The sequence below is a fragment of the Parambassis ranga genome, chromosome 2 (assembly GCF_900634625.1).
Source record: "Parambassis ranga chromosome 2, fParRan2.1, whole genome shotgun sequence".
In the NCBI taxonomy this organism is placed as follows: Eukaryota; Metazoa; Chordata; class Actinopteri; family Ambassidae; genus Parambassis; species Parambassis ranga.
In genome coordinates, this window is record NC_041023.1 from 11669032 (window position 1) to 11692137 (window position 23106).

Here is a 23106-nt window from a genome sequence, read left to right on the forward strand (position 1 = left end):
GCTTACACTCTCCATGCGCTGTGGCGCCCAGAACCTTTTTTTTATTATTATTATTTTTTGCCATGGTGGGACTTCTGACTGCTTTTGTTTTTCTTTGGTTGTTTCTCCAACATGCAAAACCAAATTGTCTGTCTGTAAATATAATCTGCGATTTTAGTTGTACATACACTTTTTATGTTTTGTCAGATTGAGTAAACCGTGACTCAAAAACAGACGCCTGCTGTTGAATGATTTCCCAACAAAAAATATATTCATTTTAGGCCTTTTTTTCCTGCTTTATAATGGGCCAACATTTCATAAACAGTCCTATTTCTCGAGCACACAAGCTGATAACAGACACATAAGCTGATTGAACAGAGCTCAGTGAAAAGCCCATTTCATCAGAGGAAAAACATTTTAAATGATCCAAGCGCTCAGTGGCTGATGAAGAACGCCACAGTCTATATAGATTTATCAAATGCACTCAACACCAGAGGAAATTAACTTACCCTCCACCGCCGCTGTCTACATTCACCTCGAAAGACATTTGCTCCAGGTCCAGCTTATCTTGTCATTTCACCCTCAATTATTAGAAGTATTGACAAAATGTTTTCTCCCTTCTCTCCGTCCTAATGCAGGCCGTTAAATGCCAAGCTCCACGGGATCGATGTTGAACAAAGCAGCCAGCTGCAGTGGCGTTCAATATGAAGGAGATATTTGGGACAATTTGTGGGTTTTTATCCAAGTGAGGCTTTTTTTCCATTCTCATAAATGCAGGCATAATTAGGGTAATTTTTGATGTAGCCCGCTGATTACAGCGTTTTTACCGTCAAAGATAATTACCTGTAATTTTCTACCACTTTTAATACTAAAAGGCATCTTTATTTGGATTTGAGGTAGCACAGATGGAACAAAAGGGAAAATTATTCGGTTATTCATATACAAATTGCTGAGAAGAGTGAGCGCTAGGGATATTATCTGAAATTACAACGCTGAAAAGCTTCATGCAGCTGTCAAGTCGCGGATGTCCCACTGGCGCACATTCAGCGTATACCTGGGCCCCCATGCCTGGGGCCTTATCTGCTCCTGGGCCACGCTCAGGCTGCAGGGAGCCCCAAAGCAGCATGTCGAGTAAACATCAACAGAGCTCATAAATGCACATTTCCAAGCTGCAAAAACTGACACGTTTTTATTTTCATTTTTGCTTTGGATGAATGGATGGAAGGCTTTGATCAGTAAAATTAAAAGAGATAGATAGATAGATAGATAGATAGATAGATAGATAGATAGATAGATAGATAGATAGATAGATAGATAGATAGATAGATAGATAGATAGATAGATAGAGCAGCAGATGGGGGTGGGGACGCAGGGAGGGATATGTCACTTCATTTAGCAGCTGATGCACTACTGCACACTTCTCACATAAGACCTCCTATAGCCCTGGACAACATCTCACACAACTAAACCACATTAACTGTGTACTTAAACTGCGCCGCAGCAATCCTCATAAAGACACCAAATACCAACAAATTGTAGAAAACCCATTTCCACAGAAGTGGAAGTCGCAACCATTCACCTCAAACCTTTGTCAGTGAGTGTCCACCTGCACTAAGAATGGAACTGCTAACATGAAAATATAAGACTGATCCTTACCTTCCTCCGCTTCCTTAACACAGACTAACCAAAAAACCTCTGCAGGGTTATGCTGCTGGTGGTTGAATAAGCAAATCCAGGTGGGAAAGTGTTTGCACACCCCGGTAAGCTCTTATATATTGCCTGCAAAATTAGCTGTTATTACTGTCACTGTTTAGTGATGGCGAGCTTGAAAAAAAGCCCTCTGCAATCAAGAACCAAGCGCATCTTTGCAAATTATAGGTAATTGTCAATGTCCAGATTATGATAATGGAGGCCCTAATCCTGGAGAATAATTATTGTGGAGTGTTACAGTTGAAGCTGTCCAGTAAAGCTAACTGTCATTATTTAGACTCGATTTGCAAAACGGGGGGAAACTCGCTGAGTGGAAAATGTTCGGTTGGAAATAAACGGGGGCTCTCGATATAATGGCACCACTAGTGTGTATGTGTGTGTGAGTGAGTGAGAGAGAAAGATGGTGAGAGGCATACGGTAGTGGTGTGTGTGTGTGTGTGTGTGAGAGAGAGAGAGAGAGAGAGAGAGAGAGAGAAAGAAAGAGAGTGAGAGACATTGAAACCTCTGTGCGCATCTGTGCACGAGATTGCGCACAAGCAAAACTGAGCTTGGTTGTGTGCACGTGCTTTTTAAAAATCTTAATTTCTAGTGTGAAAGCTATTGTAATGACTGGAATTCTGTTTGGCCTACAGCTGAAATTAGGCTGAAATTGATTAAGAACAGGATGTTGTGTAGCATTTGCTCCAGCGTGAGTGTGTGAGTGTGTGTGATGTGTGCTCAGTGGGCTGCAATCAGGAAGAGGATTCTGTGTCAGGTGGAAATGGTAACATGCATGGGTCAGTGTGTGGGTCAGATGCAGCATTGTTTAGTGGGAGGGAGGTCGTTTTTTGTGCAACATAGTCATTTGTAAAAACTTACTTAAATGATCTTTGACCGCGCAAATTCAATTAGATCAATTCTCAAATCCCCCAATGGTTCTCACAGTGGCACGGTTTGTTTTAGCGGTTTAGCAGTGGCAGTGCTGGTGTTACCGCCTGCTAATAACGTGGTGAAATTGTGTAGGATTTTGTTTTCTTCTTTCTTTTAGTCTTTCTTTTTTTTTATTTTACCCGGAAGGTGGGCTGCGGCCGGGAGTGGCAGAGCTCTGGAGCCGGTCTACCCCCACAGGAATGCGGATTGTCTCAGATCTCCATGCCGCCCCCCTCGCCTCCTCTCTGCCATTCAAAGCGGCTAATTGTAGGGGACACAAAGCGAGAGCGACTGCAGACTGTCTGCAGCGAGAAGCAGGCATTTACTTTACAGCAGCAGAGCTGAGCTGAAAGGCTCAATCAGGTTCTCCAGTAAAATACAATCAGATTGATAAAAACGTGATCAGCCTGGTGCTGATCAGACTAATAATAATAATAATAATAATAATGCGTTATTAGACTAAAATTCGGGGTTGATTTGACAACATGATTCACAACCTATTAAAAACACAAATTGTATTAAGTGCTATCAAGCAGATCAGACAGTATTCTATTAAGAGAACAGAACAAATCAAGAAACATACGTACGGTAAATGTTATTATGATGGCAGGATATACCTAGTTAATTTAAGACATGATGCTGTGTAAAGTCTTTTTAGAATAACAAACGTGTCAAGTCATAATCTTTTCCGTCCATCACAGGGTAAACTAGTCTGATCCATGAAAGGGGAAAAAATGCAAATTTCTACCAGAGAAGCAGATGTTTGCAAGAAGGTCATTAAATTCGTCTACGCAAATCTGCAGACTTGAAGACACAGCCTCTAATAAAGCAGATCAAACCTCGTGGTTGTAATGGCAAATTTAAACTAAATCTGCTATTAAACTGTTAAATATTCATCTCAACACATCTCCCTCCTGTGCTTTACAACCCAACCTGAAAATGTCACCTAAGGCTCACAATCTTCGTGTATGTCTGTAAGTTACTATTTTCAGTGTAAATTAAAAATAACAAGAGACTTCACTGAGGCGGGCTGATTCAAAGATCCATTATCCATTTAAACGTTTAATAGTCTTCCAAAAAATGCAATAAATTACATGCACACATTTACACATTTTACACGTTTCTTCTATGACTGTCATCAAATACATTGCATATTCCTCTGAAATTTGAACACGAGTCCCGTAGAAGGAGAAAAAAAATGAAATGAACAACAGGGTTTTGTGTGTGTGTGTCTTTTCTTTCTTTTCTTTTTTTTAATATAACGTCCCTGCTCCAAGAGCCAACGAGTGCTGTATCGAGTTAGGGGTCTGAAGGTGGGATGTCATGGAGCTGCCGGCAGAGGCGTACCACGACCCCGTGTTTTCCAAAAAGTTAGAAGCCGTCGTGTTGATGCTTTGTGGCTGTAGACTGTGCGTCCTGGAGGAGCCCTGCGTGTCCCAAACGGCCGGAGACTGTGGAGAGTTGCAGGCCATCGGGTCGCTGGAACTGGGGCTGTGCTCCGGTGGAAGCTCGCCGTTTTTCATGATCTTCTTCATTTTTGATCTCCTATTCTGGAACCAGATTTTCACCTGAAAAAAAAATCAAAGACAAGCCTGTGAATATTTAATATTTCCCCATAAAAGAATAAAGCGTAAAAGAGCCATTGTGCGTAATTACGCACAAAATAAAGTCAAATTCCTCATTAATTTAATAGAGATGGATTTTAAATTACACGTCATCAGCCTGCACGTGTAAGAGGAAATGTGTTGAAAATCATTGTTTTGATTATTCTGTAACAAAGAGCTCACCTGCGTTTGTGTGAGTCCCAGCGAGGCAGCCAGCTCGGCTCTCTCCGGCAGCGCCAGGTACTGTGTGTTCTGAAACCGCCTCTGCAGGGCTGCGAGCTGAAAGCTGGAGTAGATTGTCCGAGGCTTTCTCACTTTCTTCGGCTTTCCATTCACCATCCTCACTTCAGGCTCGCTTATTTCTTTTTCTGTTAAAATAATCAGTCACAGTGATAAGCACAAAATAATGCCACGTTTTATTGTCTAATTTTGTTTATCGTCTAAATTCCTCACAATAATTGAAAAACATCTTTATGATTTAAATACCAGCAATTTTAGTAATGTTATTTAAATGATCTTAAATAATGGAGTTTGAAATAATTATATTTATAATAACATTAAATTCCAAAAGGCACATTTCAGGGTTTATATGTGGACGAAACAGTCATAAATGCAAAAATAATGACGAGAGGAAATCAATAAAATACTGAAAGATGATATAAATCACTTGGTCATTCAAATGCCAACTCACAATCTACTTTAAACATGAAATAAAACCAAAACATTCGGGTCCATACCTTGTGGACTCGGCTGGGCTTGCACTCTGCTGTAAGTCCCAGCATACTGGTGGTAGGCGGGGGTCGTGTACGAGCTGTAATCAGTGTAGGATTTTGTCGAGTAATTTCCAGCAGATCCATTTACACCCGGGTACTGGTACTGATAGGCATTCAGTGGCTTCCCGTACGAGGTGGAGCTGGGCGAGCAGTAGCCATGAGTGACTCCGCTGGCAGGACTGTAGTAGCCAGAATCCGTGGCGGAGGATTCGGGTAAAGTAGGGGATTCCTGAGACGGATGGTGCATTGTGGAGAGTTGAAAGGAGCTCTGGAAGTCTGCAGGTTTCACACTCGAGATCCTCCGGTCGAAAACTCCTGTCATACTTCGAGGGGGATAAAACGCGTGGGTTTGTTTTGTTAAATTAGCAAAAAAAACGAGGAAGTCTGATTCCAAGGTGACGTGAAAACTACACTTGCATTGTTGAAAGGCTCTCAGGCCGTCGGGCTCTAGTGAAGACTGCAGCCAGCCCCGCAGCAAAGACTTGGTTAAATCCTAAATCGCGCTCTTACGCACTGCAGGGAGGATCTGGTTCCATTGGCCAAGGCGCACACAGACACAGCTACACCCAATTCACTCCGCCAGCTTTCTTATAGGGGGAAACCACCCGGGTTATGTGGCTGCATTGTTGTGTTTTTATACTATCAATCAATAGGAGCAATTAAAGTGTCGCCAGTTCATCAGAGGGCTGAATTAGGGGGACAAAACCTCAATACTAAAAAAAGGCCTCTACAAGAATCACCGATTATTATGACTGTCTTTATTATTCTTTAATATGCTTTGTTTTAAAATACATTCAATGCTATTCTCTTTAGGCACAAAAAACAGGCACAAAATTTAACTCACATTAAAAGAAATAATACGCTAATAAATAATAATAATAATAAAGAGGCCTCAATAGAATAACTAGAGTTGATTGATGAGCTCAATTGTTATGTTTTCTTCGTTTCAGCACAAATCTGATGGAAAGTCTGATGCGGGATTTCTCACAACAAACATGAATACAAAATAATTATTATGTATATAAAATATGATTTATGCATTACCATATCATTCAAGATGAAGCTTTAAAAGAGACACTACCAAACACACAAAATCAATGCTATGCCACTGTCCACACATTCAATGGTGAGCAGCGCCGACCAGTGGACAAACTCAGGGACTGCAGCCCCACACAGAAAAAAAAAAAAGTGGCAAGTGGTGCACACTAGTTGGTGCCCATAATCAGTGCCTACGCATCATACCTGGTAAATAAAACAATATAATTTGTTAGAAAAAAGGTGTCCGAAGAGTAACTTCTATGTTGTTAAAATGTCCTAATAGCTTTCGAAATTTGTTACGAGTAAAGACAGTGAATGAAGAATTCAGTTATTGGGGTAAATGTCGGGGTTCTACTGTACCAAATGAAAGGGGTCTATCGTCAATATGGGGAAAGTGAGCTGGGATTTTACCGTCGTGAGACACGTTAGTTTAACCCTACTGATGATGTGTTGTTTCAATAGTAATCCTGTAGTACAACTATCATTGAGGTTTTGCCGCTGGCACCATCTAGTGTTCAGATAATATCGCGAGACTTGATTTTGGCGCGCCACGTCTACCTGCGGTATATAAAATGTAGCATATTCTGCACTACTTTTTATTGCATAGTTAGTTTATCCTATATCGTTCAAAACGTACATGCGTACCTAACATTACATTTAATTCACAATGCGATGTATTTGGTCTAAATGTAAACATTTTTCATTGCTTGAAGAAATCTGCTTAAACTACTCTGCGGTGATGGATTTTGTATTCACTTTCTTATATCACTGGCAAGAAAGTCTTCTGGCAAATCGCTTTGTCACAATACTCATGTCGCTGTTTAAATAACCCGGAAGTACTTCTTCCAACGAGGCCCCCGACGTCATCATAAGGTACTTTTTTTATCCACTCAAGTTGTGGCTTATATGTTTGTTTGTTTTTTGTACCAAGGCCACTATTGTTTTTTATATAATATAGCACGAACACTCATTTTTAATCAAGAAAAAGACCTATGAGATTATCACCTGATTTGAATTCGCATCAACGCTTAGGGCGCGCGGCGTGCGTCTGACGTCACCGAAGAGTCAGATAGTTCCCCTCCTTTCATATCCGTGTTAAAATAAACGTTTCAATGTGCAGCGGAAAAAAGCAAGTTTCAAGCATCTGCAACGATCTGTTAAAAGACTGTAACACATTAAGAGGAGGAGTGCTTCCAAAAATGTTCATCTAAACATTAAATCATTTAGACAGAAACGCCACACATTGTGGAGCTGAGTGTGGTGTTATGTGCGTTGTTTTTGTTTTTATACTTGTCTATTTTTGTTATTGACGCGATTATATGGTTTCCTGATGCTTAAACCTTTGCGCTACATACGTGTTTTGTGAAAAAATATGCAATAAAATGTGTAAATGTTAAGAAAACGTGCTAATTTTAGAAGAGTAACCGAAGGCGGAAGTGAGTGGGAGGGAACGCTCTCGCCACATGGGTCTTCTCTGTGCTATCTTTTCTCTCCGCTCCCGTTTTGTGTGTTGGGGGGATGGGGCCGTGCCGAGGATGAGAGACTCCAAATATTTACCACTTGGCTAACTAAATATCTTTATTTTCGAACTGTATTTTCATCCCTGGCTCTTTGACATATACATACTTTTCGACCACGTATGAGTTTGGGTGGAATTTTGTTAAAATAAAGTGGAGTATCTCTACGTCCACGACACACGCTCAAAAAGTCGACAAAATGTATTCCTCTGCTGGAGGTAAGTGGTGCTGCTAACGTTAGCATCGGCTAAGTGATGGAGGAAGCTAAAATTAAACACTAACTTAGTTGCGGAATAATTTCTGCTCCACCGCAGCGAACATTACGGATACTATTACAAGGTTCCCATTTCATTTGGCCTGTAATTATAAAACTCAACAAATCCCTTGACGAAGAACATGCCGTCCTAGTCTTAAGTGGAGGCATTAGTAACAGAGGCAAGCTTAGCTAGCGTGCAACAACAACAAGCTGCTGTTAGCTAAGTTAGCTTGAAAGGCACATCGCTTTCTTAACTTGTCTTCACTTAACTTCTCGCTGTAATTTTACGACGTGAGATCGACTGGCAGAGATTATAAACGATTACACAGAGATAATAGTGTGGAGTGTAATGCTGTCACAAACGAAGCAATATTTAGCGGCCGACCGTGCTACCTAATCTTATCTCAAATCTTGGCTACGATTAGCTTAACATTGTCCAGTATCAGTTTTTAAATTCTGTTTTCCATTGGTACCTAGTTCTTAACGATTTGTAATTACATTGTCAATGTAACACCGTCTTTATTGCAATTAAAGATGAACAAGAAGTTTAAGGCTCAGTATCTTGACGTTATCGACTCATTTGCATGGAGAGAAACACATTTGCAATATTGGATAAGGATTAAAGTCAATCTGAAGGTGATCTTTTAATCTGAATTTATTATCCAATGTGACACTGAGACTAAATTGTACTTCTCTTAAATCCTTTTATTTTGTCATTGTTTATCTTCTCTGGTAAAAACATCGACCCATCACTGTGCTCTTTGTAGGTTTACACATGGACATGGTTTGTAGTTGTGTTAATTGTAGGCTGTTTCCAGGAGAATGGGGTGGCTTCACAGAGATAGATTGGCAGCTTGCTTGGTTTTTTCTGTGTGCATAGTGATAAGAGTCTTTTGAATGTGGACATGGCGCTACACAAGTGATAAGAGAGCAGGACTCCAAAGCAAGTGTTGGCAGTATAAATACTCAGTATCTCTCTAGTCTTGCCGTTTGATACATTCTAAAAAAGTTTAGCAATAAATTGGTTCTCTGTCACCGCTACTTGTTCATTTTCACTGCTCTTTATATGGAAGTGTTTGTGTTAGACAAAATGAATATAAAGTATTCATAATATGTCATTTTTTTCCTCTATAGCCGCTGAGATGCTGGAGGGACCCCGTTCCTCTGGGTCAATAAGTTCTGGTAAGCTTTTTAAATATCTGGGCATTTAACATTAAACTGACCTCAGCAGTGGTCCAGTGTATGTGGTAACATAATGTTTTTGACATACTTCAGACAGTATGTAACTGAATAGTTAAATTGGCTGTAAATGGGGACACATGCGATTTGGTGCCATAGGTGAGATTCTAAAGAAGATCCACTTATTTTGTGCTTTAAATTGTGTTGCTCTTTTGCACACTAAAGAGCATTTCTTGCAGGTTATTCTGCATTACTGGGTTTTATGGGTGTTCTGTGTGAATGAACTTGGCCATTAAGATAAGGCAATGAAGCGCACGTACCATATGCTCTCACTGAGATATCTGAAGCTTCAGATATAGGGCTTTTTGAACAAGCATGCATACCAATAATGAAAGATTAGTGCACCTTCTCTCAGCTAATATGGAGTGCCTACACTTCAAAACATCTTTCAGACTGTAAGAAGAACATATAGGTTCTTATTTGGAGGCAGGGAATGTCCCAATGTGTTTCTACTTGTCAATTTGTGGTAGTTTGAGTTATGTTAACATGGTTGATGGCAGCTAACTTAAAGGCATATCTGTGATAATGGATGTTAGCTAGTATAGTATATCACTTTACTAACTTCGTAAGGTACTGCCACTTGTTATGTTTTATTATGTGTGTTTTGCATAAATAATGTTAACATCATTTTGTAGGTAGTTTTGTTGGCAAAATGTGGGCTTTACCTAGTGTTTTGTTTTTCTTCTTTTGACTCCCCTGTTTTAGACCCCCCATCTTCCCCAGTGCCAGAATATGTGTTCAAGCCACCTTCACGGCCAGATTTTGGCACCATGGGAAGGACAATCAAGCTCCAGGCCAACTTCTTTGAGATGGAAATTCCCAAATTGGAGGTCTACCATTATGACATTGAAATCAAGCCTGAGAAATGCCCCAGGAGGGTCAATCGGTACGTCCATGTTTTTTTTTTCTCTTTAGCACATCAGCGAGAGGTGTTGTGGTAATTTTTTTGTCATTCTGTTCTTAGTGAGATTGTGGAGCACATGGTTCAGCACTTTAAAACACAGATCTTTGGTGATCGAAAGCCAGTATATGATGGACGGAAGAACCTCTACACTGCCATGCCCTTGCCCATAGGCAGAGACAAAGTATGTATATCAAAGTATGTACTTTGTTTTTGAAAATGCAGAGTTAATAATACTTTCTTTGCTCATCTACCAAACAGGTGGAACTTGAGGTGACAATTCCTGGTGAAGGCAAAGATCGCAGCTTCAAAGTAGCCATCAAGTGGGTGTCCTGTGTTAGCCTGCAAGCTCTGCATGAGGCACTATCAGGACGGCTACCCAGTGTCCCCTTTGAAACTATTCAAGCCTTGGATGTGGTCATGAGACATTTGCCTTCTATGAGGTAGGTCTTTGATTATCATAATATTACTGAAAAGAACAAACACAGCAGCAGGGAGGTTTAAAATGTTTTCATAAAAATGTTATTGCATAATTATGTACTGCTCATCAGATATTATAAAAGGTATTATAATGGCTTTATAGAATCATCATATATTTATCTATCTATCTGTCTGTCAAGCAGTTGGTCGAATGTCTGTTCCACCATCAACTGTTCTGTTACAGGTATACCCCAGTGGGACGCTCTTTCTTCACTCCTTCAGAGGGATGCTCAAACCCTCTTGGTGGTGGCAGAGAGGTGTGGTTTGGTTTCCACCAGTCTGTCAGGCCTTCACTTTGGAAAATGATGCTCAACATTGATGGTAATTTTCCTGTTGCTCTTGTGCAAGTTGTGAAAAATAATGCAAGATGTTTTTATGAATCTAATGGGTGTGCTTGTTTGATTTTAGTTTCTGCTACTGCATTCTACAAAGCTCAGCCTGTAATTGAGTTCATGTGTGAGGTCCTGGATTTCAAAAGCATTGAAGAACAACAGAAGCCTTTAACAGACTCTCAGCGAGTAAAATTTACAAAAGAAATCAAAGGTGAGTAAAGATAGAGGAGCACATGACAGCTAATAAGAACTTATATTTAGATTCATTTTCACCTGATCCAGTAGGCTAGAAGTTATAGAAGACAAGACACTCAGTTCTCAAATGTGTAAAGATGTTTGTGTTGTAATGTTTTGTCTCAAAAGTGCAATACAGGTTGTATTTAATTAAAGTTAAACCAGCGTTTAACTTAAAGATCACTTTACCCTGGCATCTAGAAGCCGCATTGACAAATCATTGGCTGATTTGAACATGTTGCTTGAGCTTCAGTGCATTTGTAGTTGTCTGTTTTCCTTGCAGCGTATATATCACAGTAAATAAATATTTGTAACATGGGCCATCAAATGTGCCTTTTTCATCTCTCGGTGCTTGGATAAATGTGGACCTTTTGTCCTCTGTTTAGGCCTGAAAGTTGAAATCACTCACTGTGGGCAGATGAAAAGGAAGTACAGAGTGTGCAACGTGACCAGAAGACCAGCCAGCCACCAAACGTAAGCATTTGTGTAAAATTTCTGCTCTAATACCATTATTTAAATTATCAATTTTTTTTACCTACTTTCTGTATTGATTAAAGAAACGATAATTGCTTTGAAATATCTTACAAAAATGCAGTAAATATTAAGGCATGTCTGATATTGGCTATTTACCATTTAAAAGCTGAAGTTTTTGGTCCAGACTGACATAAAAATTCCAATGCCTGCAGATTTCACAGGGATGCTGAGTGTTTCATTTCTTTTTTCCCCTCAGATTCCCCCTACAGCAAGAGAATGGCCAAACTATTGAATGCACAGTAGCACAGTACTTCAAAGACAAGTACAAGCTCATTCTGCGATACCCCCACCTCCCCTGTTTACAGGTGGGGCAGGAGCAGAAGCACACCTACTTGCCTCTAGAGGTATGTATCAGCCTCTTGTGCCCACTGTGTTCAGTTCAGGAAGTGTCCTGGGTCATTACTGATTTTGCTGAAAACGTGCTTTGTTTTGTGTGTGGTCACTCCAGGTGTGTAACATAGTGGCAGGACAACGCTGTATCAAAAAGCTGACCGACAATCAGACCTCCACTATGATCCGTGCCACAGCTCGATCAGCACCAGACCGTCAGGATGAGATTAGTAAACTGGTAAGTCATTTGAGACATGGTTGATATAACTACAACTACTACAACTCATCCATCCAGATTTTGACTGACGGCATAAAAAAAATCAATAAAAATCAATAATGTTGCCACACCGAACCAATCATGTAAAAGATTTACAGTCACGTCAGGTTAGGTTGGCACAAACACCACAGAGCTGCAGCAGGTGGCAGCAGTGTGCGTGCTAATGTTTGGGTTACTGCTGAGAGTATGGTGTCTATTTAAATTCAAGGGGCAGAGTCAAGTGCACTGCAAACTGTCGAAAAGCATGTTCACCCAAAGACAGGTTATACCAGTAGCATTAGAACAAATGTCCAAAGACGGCCTCAACTGTGTGGCCCACACAACCCCTCATGCCACAGACACTGGGTAATTGCATTAATCCATAGCACAATACAAAACTTGACAGGCCCAGGCCCAAGCCAGTGCTGGTTGAAGTCATCCATGTTGTGATATACATTGATATCGACTTATTGCCCAGCCCTACATTTACTCAATGCAAAATGTAGAGAGCAGACTTTAAAAGCCACCCATTTTCTAAAGTTTGGTAACATCCCACACGTTTGACACCATTACTGCAACTGTGAAATGGAAAGCACAATGTTTACAACGTGTCAGCTGCTACAGCTGAGGATTCTATTGGTATGGTGCTATTGTGGTAATCTAACCGGCCTGGGGCCATTAGAAACCATGCACAAGTTTATCTCAGGCTCACTGGTGCTATCACGCCATTAATAGAAATCATACTACTACTACTACACAAAACATGTCTGACATTGACATTCTGGCAGATGACTATACCTACATACCAGCCTCCCCTGCAAATGTTTAATCTTTATGAACCGGTTTTTGAAAATTATTGGCTACATGGCCTGTTGACCTATTTAGCTGTGTTTAATTCCAATGTTGTTTGTTTTTTCCTCAGATGAGAAGTGCCAACTTCAACACTGACCCTTACGTTCGTGAATTTGGAGTGATTGTGAGGGATGAGATGACAGAAGTGAATGGCCGTGTCCTTCAAGCACCTTCAATACTGTATGGAGGCAGGGTATGTAAATCAAGAGTGTTTGTGTTTAGCTGGAAGACATTTCATTGTGTATACAGTGATATGCTCTAACAGTGTTTCTGTTATTTTAATTCCCAGAACAAAGCAATAGCCACACCAATCCAGGGAGTATGGGACATGAGGAACAAGCAGTTCCACACTGGTATTGAAATCAAAGTGTGGGCCATTGCCTGCTTTGCGCCACAGAGACAGTGCACCGAACTTCTGCTTAAGTAAGTGATATACACTGAAGTGCACAACGCAAAATACATAGATCTTTTTAAACTGAATGTGTTACTCGGTGTGTATGTCAAGAACACTGAAGCTGCCTTTGTTTTATGTGTGTGGGTCTGCAATTGTACTGTGTCCTTCCCTTTGCAAAGGTAGCACTGTGGTGGTCTAAGAATACATGTAGACTGTCTACAGTTGTACCATGTGTTTATAGAACATAAGCTGTGCTTCGTTTGCCAGGCCCTACATGTTTGCTGCTCTAAACATAATATGCCTCATATTAAAGTAAGTGTGAACACCTAACAGAAGTGTGTCTTTGTCTTTCTCTCTCTCAGAGCTTTCACAGACCAGCTGAGAAAGATCTCTCGAGATGCAGGCATGCCCATTCAGGGGCAGCCTTGCTTTTGTAAGTATGCCCAGGGAGCTGACAGCGTTGAGCCCATGTTCAGGCACCTCAAGTATACCTACCAGGGCCTCCAGCTGGTTGTGGTCATCCTACCGGGGAAAACTCCAGTTTATGGTGAGGGAACCACTCATACAGTTTGTTTAGTTGGGGAATAAATATATATAAATATTTTCAAATAAAAAGTGACACTTGTTTTGTGCTCAAGCTATGACACCCATGATACTGACTAAATTGATATTGCTAACACAGATTATTTGGTTAAATATCATCCTTTATGATACACCACTGCATTAATGCCCTACACTACACAATTGTATAACAAGTTCTCGTAAATTTGGTATGTTCTTTTGTAGCTGAGGTGAAACGTGTTGGGGACACCGTACTTGGCATGGCCACCCAGTGTGTGCAGGTGAAAAATGTGCAAAAGACAACTCCTCAGACCCTCTCCAACCTTTGTCTGAAGATTAATGTCAAGCTAGGGGGTGTGAACAACATCCTTCTCCCACAGGGCAGGTTAGTGAAATACTGCTACAGTCATAATCATGACATTATAGCTACATTTAAGTGAAACACATTTAAGAAATGATCATATGAAGGTGTGTAATGTATTTATTGTGCTGATATTTGTCTGCTCTGCTTTTAGACCATTGGTGTTCCAGCAGCCAGTGATTTTCCTTGGTGCAGATGTGACTCATCCACCAGCAGGGGATGGAAAGAAGCCGTCTATCGCTGCTGTAAGTAACACCAAACCACAACCTACCATTTATAGACTCTAATAAAGTGTAATGTTGGGAGACACTCACGATGCTAAAACTAACACCCTTTTAAGTGCCTTTTTGTTCCTGGGATGACGGGTTCTGTACTGTGAGTTGAATAGATTTTGAGGTATTTCCTGTAATGTAGTGAAATTTGCTATTCATTGTTTTGTAGGTGGTTGGTAGTATGGATGCCCATCCCAGCCGTTACTGTGCCACAGTACGTGTGCAGCAGCACCGTCAGGAGATCATCCAGGACCTGGCAAACATGGTGAGGGAGCTGCTCATCCAGTTCTACAAGTCCACCCGCTTCAAGCCCACCAGAATCATCTACTATCGAGATGGCATCTCTGAGGGCCAGTTCAACCAGGTGATGTTTATATCAAGGATGATACAGAATGAATAAACCTTGGCCTTTTTGTCTGATGTATGCATTGTTTCATAGAGTTTTACAATCTTGACTTTCTTTTTATGTGCAGGTTCTTCAGCATGAGCTGTTGGCAATCCGTGAGGCCTGTATCAAGCTGGAGAAGGACTACCAGCCTGGTATTACGTTTGTGGTTGTACAAAAAAGACACCACACAAGACTGTTCTGTATGGATCGGAATGAGAGGGTTAGTACTGCATCATAGTCTTATTAGCAATTAGGAACCTTAGCAAAGTTATAGCAAGGATTAAAAGTTAAGGGGCTGCAGAAAAACACATGGCCTAGAGATTTCCATCACTCAAAATGGTGTGGTTCTTCAGCCCCCCACAAAATTCACTTGTAATCTAAATTTTGTAATTAAACAATTACAATTACTGAAACATTTGTGTGTGGATTTTTACAGGTTGGGAAGAGTGGTAACATTCCTGCAGGCACCACAGTTGACACCAAAATTACTCACCCATCAGAGTTCGACTTCTACCTTTGCAGTCATGCTGGCATTCAAGTAAGAACTAAAATAGGGTGGTTGATCTGGTTGATCTATTTGACATGGGGAACTGTTCCATAAACATGAATAACACCTTGTCACTTATTGCAGGGTACCAGCAGGCCATCTCACTACCATGTGCTCTGGGACGACAACCACTTCTCGTCAGATGAACTGCAGGTCCTCACCTACCAGCTTTGTCACACCTATGTGCGCTGCACCCGGTCAGTTTCTATCCCAGCACCAGCTTACTATGCGCATTTGGTGGCTTTCCGGGCCCGCTATCACTTGGTAGACAAAGAACATGACAGGTGAGGACTTTTACCTTTCATTGAGACTTAATAAATATTCATAGCTGTCAAAGATGGGTGTTCACATCTGTAATTTTTCTTTTTTTCCAGTGCGGAGGGCAGTCATACATCAGGCCAGAGCAATGGCCGTGACCACCAAGCCTTGGCCAAGGCCGTTCAGATTCACCAAGACACCCTGCGCACCATGTACTTTGCCTGAGAGCACACAACCCCAGGTTGGTGTGGGTAAGACCCACTGGTGGAACACACAAGCCCTCGCTGTCTCAGTCAGCTGTAGATAGCATGACAGTGTTTTCACATCGTGATCTGCCTACCCAAAAAACCTGTCAGTTATGTCCACAATTGTACTTCAGCCCCTAAAGTACCAAAACAAAGCCAGCTATTAGACTGTAAGATGCAAAAGAATCCTTCTATCTTTATCACTGAGCTGGGACAGAATTTATTTCCATGTTGTGCATTAGTGTATTTTGTATTTGTTGTAGGGATGTTTGTTGCAAAGTATGAGTGGAAATGGTTTGAACACTGATAGAAGAAATTTGCCATTTCTAAACTTGCGGGCAGTAACATTATACAGTGCCGTGGTTGTTAATGTAGAAGAATCCTCCTATTTTTATTCATTAAGATCTTGGTGCTCAAAAAGGAAAAATCAAAAGGTGAGGGGGTCCATCAACTGTTTATATGCCCAACAATTCCTGTCCTTCCCCTTCCTTCTCAAAACATTATTTATCAGCCAATCGAAGCAAAGTGCACTGACCAGAATGGGTACTTCAATCAGGACAAAAGTACTTAATATATTAGGGGTTGTGTATAATTTGTTTTTTTTATTTTTTCACATAGGGCACTATGTGAGGGAAAGTGCCATTTGAGACCATCTTTCTGTTGTCACTTCTGTGTAAAACTATGAATTAATTTGCCCACATCTGCTGGGTATTTCAGTATTTATCCTTGACACACACCGATGATCATTTTATGCCAAATCTGGTGACAACTAATGGAATCTTTGCATCAGATTTGTTTAACTCTTGAACCCAACACTTGATTCTGGATGTGAGCTTTTACATAGAAATTCAAAGAACTGCAGTTTTTATGGTTCTCCCGTTATGTAATTCCCATACTAACAAATAGTATATTGGGACTGGTTCCCAACGAGGACGCCTTTTTGTAATGTATTCTGAGCCGTGTTAATGAAAGACATATGATTTAGAAATCAACATAGAGGGGAACACGATGAACTCTTTTTGGTTCCATTGTTTTTTTTTTTTTGTTTTAGTCATTTTTAATTTCACTTATTTTTGCAATAATTATACATGTAGCTGACTCATTTTTAGACATTTAGGCATTTGTGATAATTGTTTATTTCTTTCTTTATACACTTCAGCCCTATGTTTTTTTTAGTGTGCATTTATAGATAGCATCGGATAGTGTTTTCTGTAGTGTTGTCAGTAGAGCGGGATATTTGTATGGCTTCTCCATATACAGGCATTTGGTACAGTGGAGTGAAAGCTGCAACATTTTAGATTTTGACATCAAAATCCCCGCCAAGAACCCCCTTTGATACAGTGTTTCCTCAGAATGAGGAGCAGCCATCACACAAAGGCTTGGATTTTATGCAAATGATTTTTTTGTGGGTCTTTATACTATATAGTAATGTTGGTATATTTTGAATAAGCTTTCAGTGGAGGCTGCTGAAATTTTTCTAAAAAAAGACTGGCCCAAATGTAGTCTAAATTAACACTGTATATTTGTATACATATTTTAAATGCAGATGTTCTCTTGCCTTCTAAGACAGTTACAGTCTTACTAATAACATTATTGCATAACATCCCACCTAATTTTTTCCTAATAATTTAAGCTGGCGAATGTTTTCACATAGTCACGATTGGAGGCGAGTAGTAGTCTATATTTTCTAACTATGCATCATTTTTAACCAAGAGATTTAGCCGTGGGGTATCTCACACAATTTGGGTCATTTATAGAAGTAGATTATCAGGGCTTTTTAATGATGTTTTTTAGCATATTGCATTTAGTAGCGTTTCCTAGTGCTTTTCAGCATCTTCATGCCGTCTGAAGGGATGAAGTATTTATGTGGTCATTTATAACATTTTAGATTTTATAGCCTGAAATGGGTGTGTATCCTTTGTAACACAAAATCTTTCCTAGCCAAACAAGATTACAAACTTTTACATAATTGATTTTCAAACGATATGGAAGCACAAACGGACGTCTTGATTCTAGGTGCTAGAAGTTTTCACTGTAAACCACCATAAATCCTCACTGGACTGGTCCACAAGGCTTTTTTTTTTAGTTGTATGCTAAAAATATCTTCTCTCTCTCCCATCAATGACCTCGCTATGATCCCTTTTTATCTGTAGAAATCCGACTGACTGTGTTTGTGGGGCATTCTGAAAATCATGTACTTGATATTTACTGTTATGATGTCAATATTGTTCTTATCGGTGCTGGTCTCACAACATGTAAATTTGGATGCACTTTCGATGGCAGAACATTGGTATGATCTATAAGATATGTGTGTTCCTCAATCGAAGCAGAAGGCTCGGCCATATTGTGACACTGGTGTAATTGTGTGGAAATGGCCGTGTGTTCTACCTCTTGTTACCTGTTTAAGTGTTATGGTAACATCACACTGCTGGCCATTTCTGTATAATTACCCCTGCTATCTATCTAATTGGCATTGTTTGAGTCTTGCATTGAGAAGTTTTAAATGCTTGGTGTGCATGATGGTGATTGCTTTTTCTCAGTTTATGTAGTTGTGTGTGTGTGTTTTTATAGTTTTATTCAAACTGATAAGAGAAGAATGTGTGCTTTTTCTTTTAAGAGTGTTAAGCTGTACGACCAAATTCTTGAACTGTGTTTGTACCTACACACAGCTTTCCCGCTTTCTTTTTCCTTTTTATTCTATGCACCACTAAAATGACAGACACCTTGGTTTTCCACCTGAGCAGTATAACAACAAATGCAAAGCCCACATCTAGTATTGCATATCCTTGACTAGGATCAGTAATACTACAACCTTAGTGGTGCTTTTCAGCTAGAATAATCTAGACAACACCTTGAAAATTGCCACACAATGCCTGTTGGCATGTCTGATGGTGTGATTTCACCACAGATTGTACATACAATCATGCATTTAAAGCCTTCGTTAAGCACTAGTAATTAGTGTCAGTCTTGTTCCAATGCAGCTTGACTGTATAGAACAATTTATTTGTTTATTTTTGGAGTAGCCTCTGTGAAAAATGTGAATGTCCCTGTTGCATTTGAAGTCAAATGTTCCGTTGTCAGACTTCCAGTTCTTCCAGAAGATACCTATCATGAATTGTGGAAGTGAAACATTTGGACATCACATACAAACAAATCTAACTATAGCTTGAACATTTCAGGGTGTCTTTGTACTTGTTGTTCCTGCATCTTTGTGTTTTACATTACCTATACCAGCACCTTATTATAATAATAATAATTAATAATACCAGATTAGATGCATTACTTTTCCTGGACATGAAATTCATAAAAATGTTATTTTTGCACTAAACAAAAATGGACTTCATAGCTATTCATGCATTAAGAGTATTTATCAAGGGCAGTGGAGGGTGGCTTTCTTTTGTTTGACATTGGTAGTGGCTCTTCAGAATAAAAGCTGCACAGCCAACAGGCTGTAGAGTCTGGCACAAGATAGCCAGACCAGCTGATTGGGAGGGTTTCTATCTTGCTAGCCAGTGATATCACACACCACAGTGTGTCGATATCTCGATGCCTTTAAATGTGTAAAACATTTAGTTGAGTGGGAGGGTTGCCTTTGTAGAGCGATAGTGAGGAAAATGTGCTTCATGCAAAATAAACTGACAGGTATTGAGGGGAGCTGATTAGCTGTGAATGATATTTTTTTGTGGTCACTGCTTGTTGGATGCCAAAGTGCTGTGTGTGGATACACTATTCTGGAAGCTTTGACATGGTTCCTGTCCAAGACTGCAATGTGCACATATGAAATCATACTTAAAGCAAAGCCTCTTTGTGTCACACACCATCACAAACTATACATATCAAGACCTGAAAGAGGCATTTTCATCTTTGTCATGTGTTCAAACAAGAATGTTTATGAATCAAACAAATACTCCTTGTATGGATGTATGTGGCACTATTTCCCAAGTAAAATGGTGCACGAGGTGCTTTGTAAGGTTTTTTTTATGAGACATAAATTAAATGTACACATTCACCTCAGTTGGCTATTTTTATTCTTGTTTTTATCTCTTGGTATGGCCAAAACCATGGCAAAAGCAGCTTTTAGAGAAAGGCTGGTTCATGAACTAAGCGGCATATCATAAGCTAATGTAATCAGTTATTTTTTTCTTCTTTTTTATGTAGGTGTACATTTGTAAATTGTAGGTGGAAAGAGGCTGAGATGAAAATTTTTCCAAGTATAATAACGATCATCCCGTCTTGTTTCTGTTTTGGAATTTTTTTTTTTTTTTTTTAAAGGCAGATCTTGAAATAAAACCAATACATGGATTTGTTCCAAATCATTACCCCCTGTATAGTAAGGTTGCTTCTTGCTGTTGCTTATCCGTCTCTTGTAGAGAATCTATTGCTGATCTCTCGTAGAGTAGAGCCTATTTTCCAAGCTTCATATGATAATGAATGTAATTAGAGCCTGCGTGGTGTGTTATGTTGTACAATTATCCATACATTTATACCCATCTTTATGTTTTGTGTACAGCCTTTTTCTTCCTTTTTTGGTGTTTTTCCTCTTAATTTATAGACTTCAATCATTGCGGAAAGTGTTCATTCATTTAGATATCAGTTAATATCACTGAGAATAAGCAAGTCTACAGCTGAGATGTGTTTTTCTGGAGGTTGGCTACTGTAGTTTTAGGAAACAGATGTTTCGCACTGGTGCAAAGAGCAGTCCTCTTCTCTGTCATACTTGTGTGAGGTGCTGTAACATAAGAGTTTTGTGTGTTTGTGTATATATATGGGAGTTGCTTACATGTGTGATCTTGTGTGCTGTTAGATTCCTTTTCAGACCTCGCAGAGCTTTCCTGTAATATCTTTCCCTAAGTTTGACTCGTTTGATTGATTAGTGCCACATGAAACTTTAAGAAGCTTTTTGTTTGAGTGTCGCTTACTTTTTATAGTTGCATTACCATGCAGGTTTTTTCCCCCAGATTTTATTAATGAACAATTTGCATCTGGCTTCAGCAGGGCATCATTTTCCTCTTCCTATTCCTGGATAACATTTCCAAAGCATTACTTCGTGTAACAGTCATCATGCCATCTCCTCCCAAACACCTGTAGTAGACATGTGACACTAGCGTGGCATCCACATGGTCTTTGCAGTTAAACTTTGCCTGTATTATTGTTTATAGCTACACGCTTCGGTAAGTGAGTGCAGATTCAAATGGGATGCTGACATACCTGAAGGAGCTTCCCCTTACATCCACTGGATTCAGTTGTATTGCATTTTGGTTGGGTATTCATCACAGCATATTGACTTAAGGCCATAAGACAAATTTTATGTAGACATTCCCAAAAGGGTGAATCCCATTGACTGTGGATTTTTCGTATAGAGCTACCAGGAGGTCAAGTTTTTTACTCTGTATCTCAGCAGCTACCGTATGGAGTGGTAGTTGGTGTCCTCAAAGCCGTGAATGAGAAAGGCAGTTGGCAAATTTTGGCAACCAGAATGTGATATAGATGATTCCCAGTGGATTTTGGGGCTTTAGCAGAACTGTTACCAATCTCCACCAAACCAAACCAATGCCATCCAGATGCATCAAGTCATGCAGGACTCATTGTGGATATTTTGTACTTCTTGTCTTTAAAAAAGAGACTTGGCTTTTTATTTACCAACTTGGAAAAAAACTACCTCAGAGCAGTGTCAGGTGCTAGCTAATATTGTCCCTAAATTATTGCAATGATAACGAAATAAAACAATTGTAGTGACCAAACCAAGACAAGCCAATATCATGTGAGAGCACTGTTCTTTTTTTTCGTACCAAGTAATCCTGTATGACTGGTTGGTTGCTTTAGTCGGTTACATATTATAGGGGACCATTTTCTTTTTAATTGGAACATTTGTTATTTCATGTGAGTCCAATATATTTTCTTTTAAAGGACAGTAATAAACAAAATACCAGGACATTATGTGTAAACTGTTAATTTGGCTGGAGCTTTTGAGTGTGCCATCATAACTGCTATTCACCATGTGTTTAAATTCCAGCAGTGATGATGAGGAATGTTTGCAGTGGGTGGTGGATGTTTCTTGAGAGATGTATGTGCAGCAATAATGTTGCAGTGCAGGCTACAGATTGTGTGGTCTGGCCACTCTGGGCAGGTGAAGGTAACACTCTGTAAACATGTGTCGTTGGCTGGCTTGAGCAGCTACATGATCAGAAAACGAGCTCTAGAATGTCGAGATTCTGGATCCACTGATTGATAGAGCCATGCCACATGAATAAATGCCTAATTTTTTTTTCTGTCGTAAACCCAGAACTGCAATAAAACTAGGGTGGATGTCTTGTACTCAGTTCACTTCTGCTTTTCCTTCTGGTACCCACATTCAATGCCACTTTTTATGTCAAGAGTAGAAGCTGTAGTTTTGCATGTGACAATTAACAAAGGGAATATACACAAAAATATACTTCATCAAGTAATTGTGAACTTCGACGAAAGGTACAGGTTGTAATTTAGTCTGAACTGAACACATCCAGCGGTAGTTATTTTATGTGTGCCTTTTGTCGGATCTCTTCTTTTCCCCCCCTGCATCGGCTTTGTGAGTCCTTTCAAAATAAGGGTTTGACAAAATTTGCCATGTTGCATTTAAAAAATAAAAAAAAAGACTCATTTCTATTTTTAATCATCATGCAACCTTGCGTGTAGATGCTGCATAGAACGATCAGTATTTGTTTTTTGCACTTTCAAAGCAGTCTCAAATAAAAAAAAAAGTTGCCCATGTGAGGTTGGGTGGAAAGTAAAAGAAATAACTGACGAGGTATTTTATGCTATCAATAGGAACTATAAGGAATAATATGACTTTGAAGAGCTTTTCTAAATAAATTGATATATCTATATATATATTCATGAAGTACCTCATAAGCCTGATATATGCTGCATTGACTTTTTTCTTTAGTGTACTTCATATTGTCCAATAACATTTTAATATTCCCCTCTGTTTTTTTTCTTTAATTTTATTTGAGGGAGGTTTGAATGTCACTACAGGTTTTGCATATGTCAATCTGATAGCTATGTTTTTAACAATCTCATGGCCAAATTATATATGTATGTAATGTGTCATTTATGCAATTTATATGCAGCTCTCATCAGAATATTCCTAATCATATTTC

At 39.6% G+C, this 23106-nt stretch overlaps 2 protein-coding genes across 3 annotated transcripts; one reads left to right on the forward strand and one right to left on the reverse strand.

Moving 5' to 3' along the window:
• Window positions 1-3825: 3825 nt before the first annotated feature.
• dlx5a (distal-less homeobox 5a) lies at window positions 3826-5488 on the reverse strand. The gene is made up of 3 exons (XM_028429287.1): window positions 4940-5488; window positions 4386-4570; window positions 3826-4166 (listed from the first exon to the last, which is right to left on the reverse strand). Exons 1-3 carry the CDS (start codon window positions 5295-5297, stop codon window positions 3852-3854), a joined length of 858 nt encoding a protein of 285 aa, XP_028285088.1. The 5' UTR covers window positions 5298-5488; the 3' UTR covers window positions 3826-3851.
• Window positions 5489-7519: 2031 nt separating this feature from the next.
• Window positions 7520-22590, forward strand: ago2 (argonaute RISC catalytic component 2). 2 transcript variants are annotated; one of them, XM_028428591.1, is made up of 20 exons: window positions 7520-7748; window positions 8921-8968; window positions 9716-9911; window positions 9990-10110; window positions 10188-10369; window positions 10591-10727; window positions 10815-10949; window positions 11359-11446; window positions 11703-11850; window positions 11955-12074; window positions 13015-13137; window positions 13234-13367; window positions 13701-13885; window positions 14125-14284; window positions 14415-14505; window positions 14702-14896; window positions 15006-15140; window positions 15357-15458; window positions 15552-15751; window positions 15842-22590. In XM_028428591.1, exons 1-20 carry the CDS (start codon window positions 7730-7732, stop codon window positions 15948-15950), a joined length of 2628 nt encoding a protein of 875 aa, XP_028284392.1. In that variant the 5' UTR covers window positions 7520-7729; the 3' UTR covers window positions 15951-22590. The 2 variants fall into 2 exon arrangements, with proteins under 2 accessions (XP_028284392.1, XP_028284401.1); XM_028428600.1 differs by having other exon boundaries at window positions 9731-9911.
• The last annotated feature ends 516 nt before the right edge of the window (window positions 22591-23106 follow it).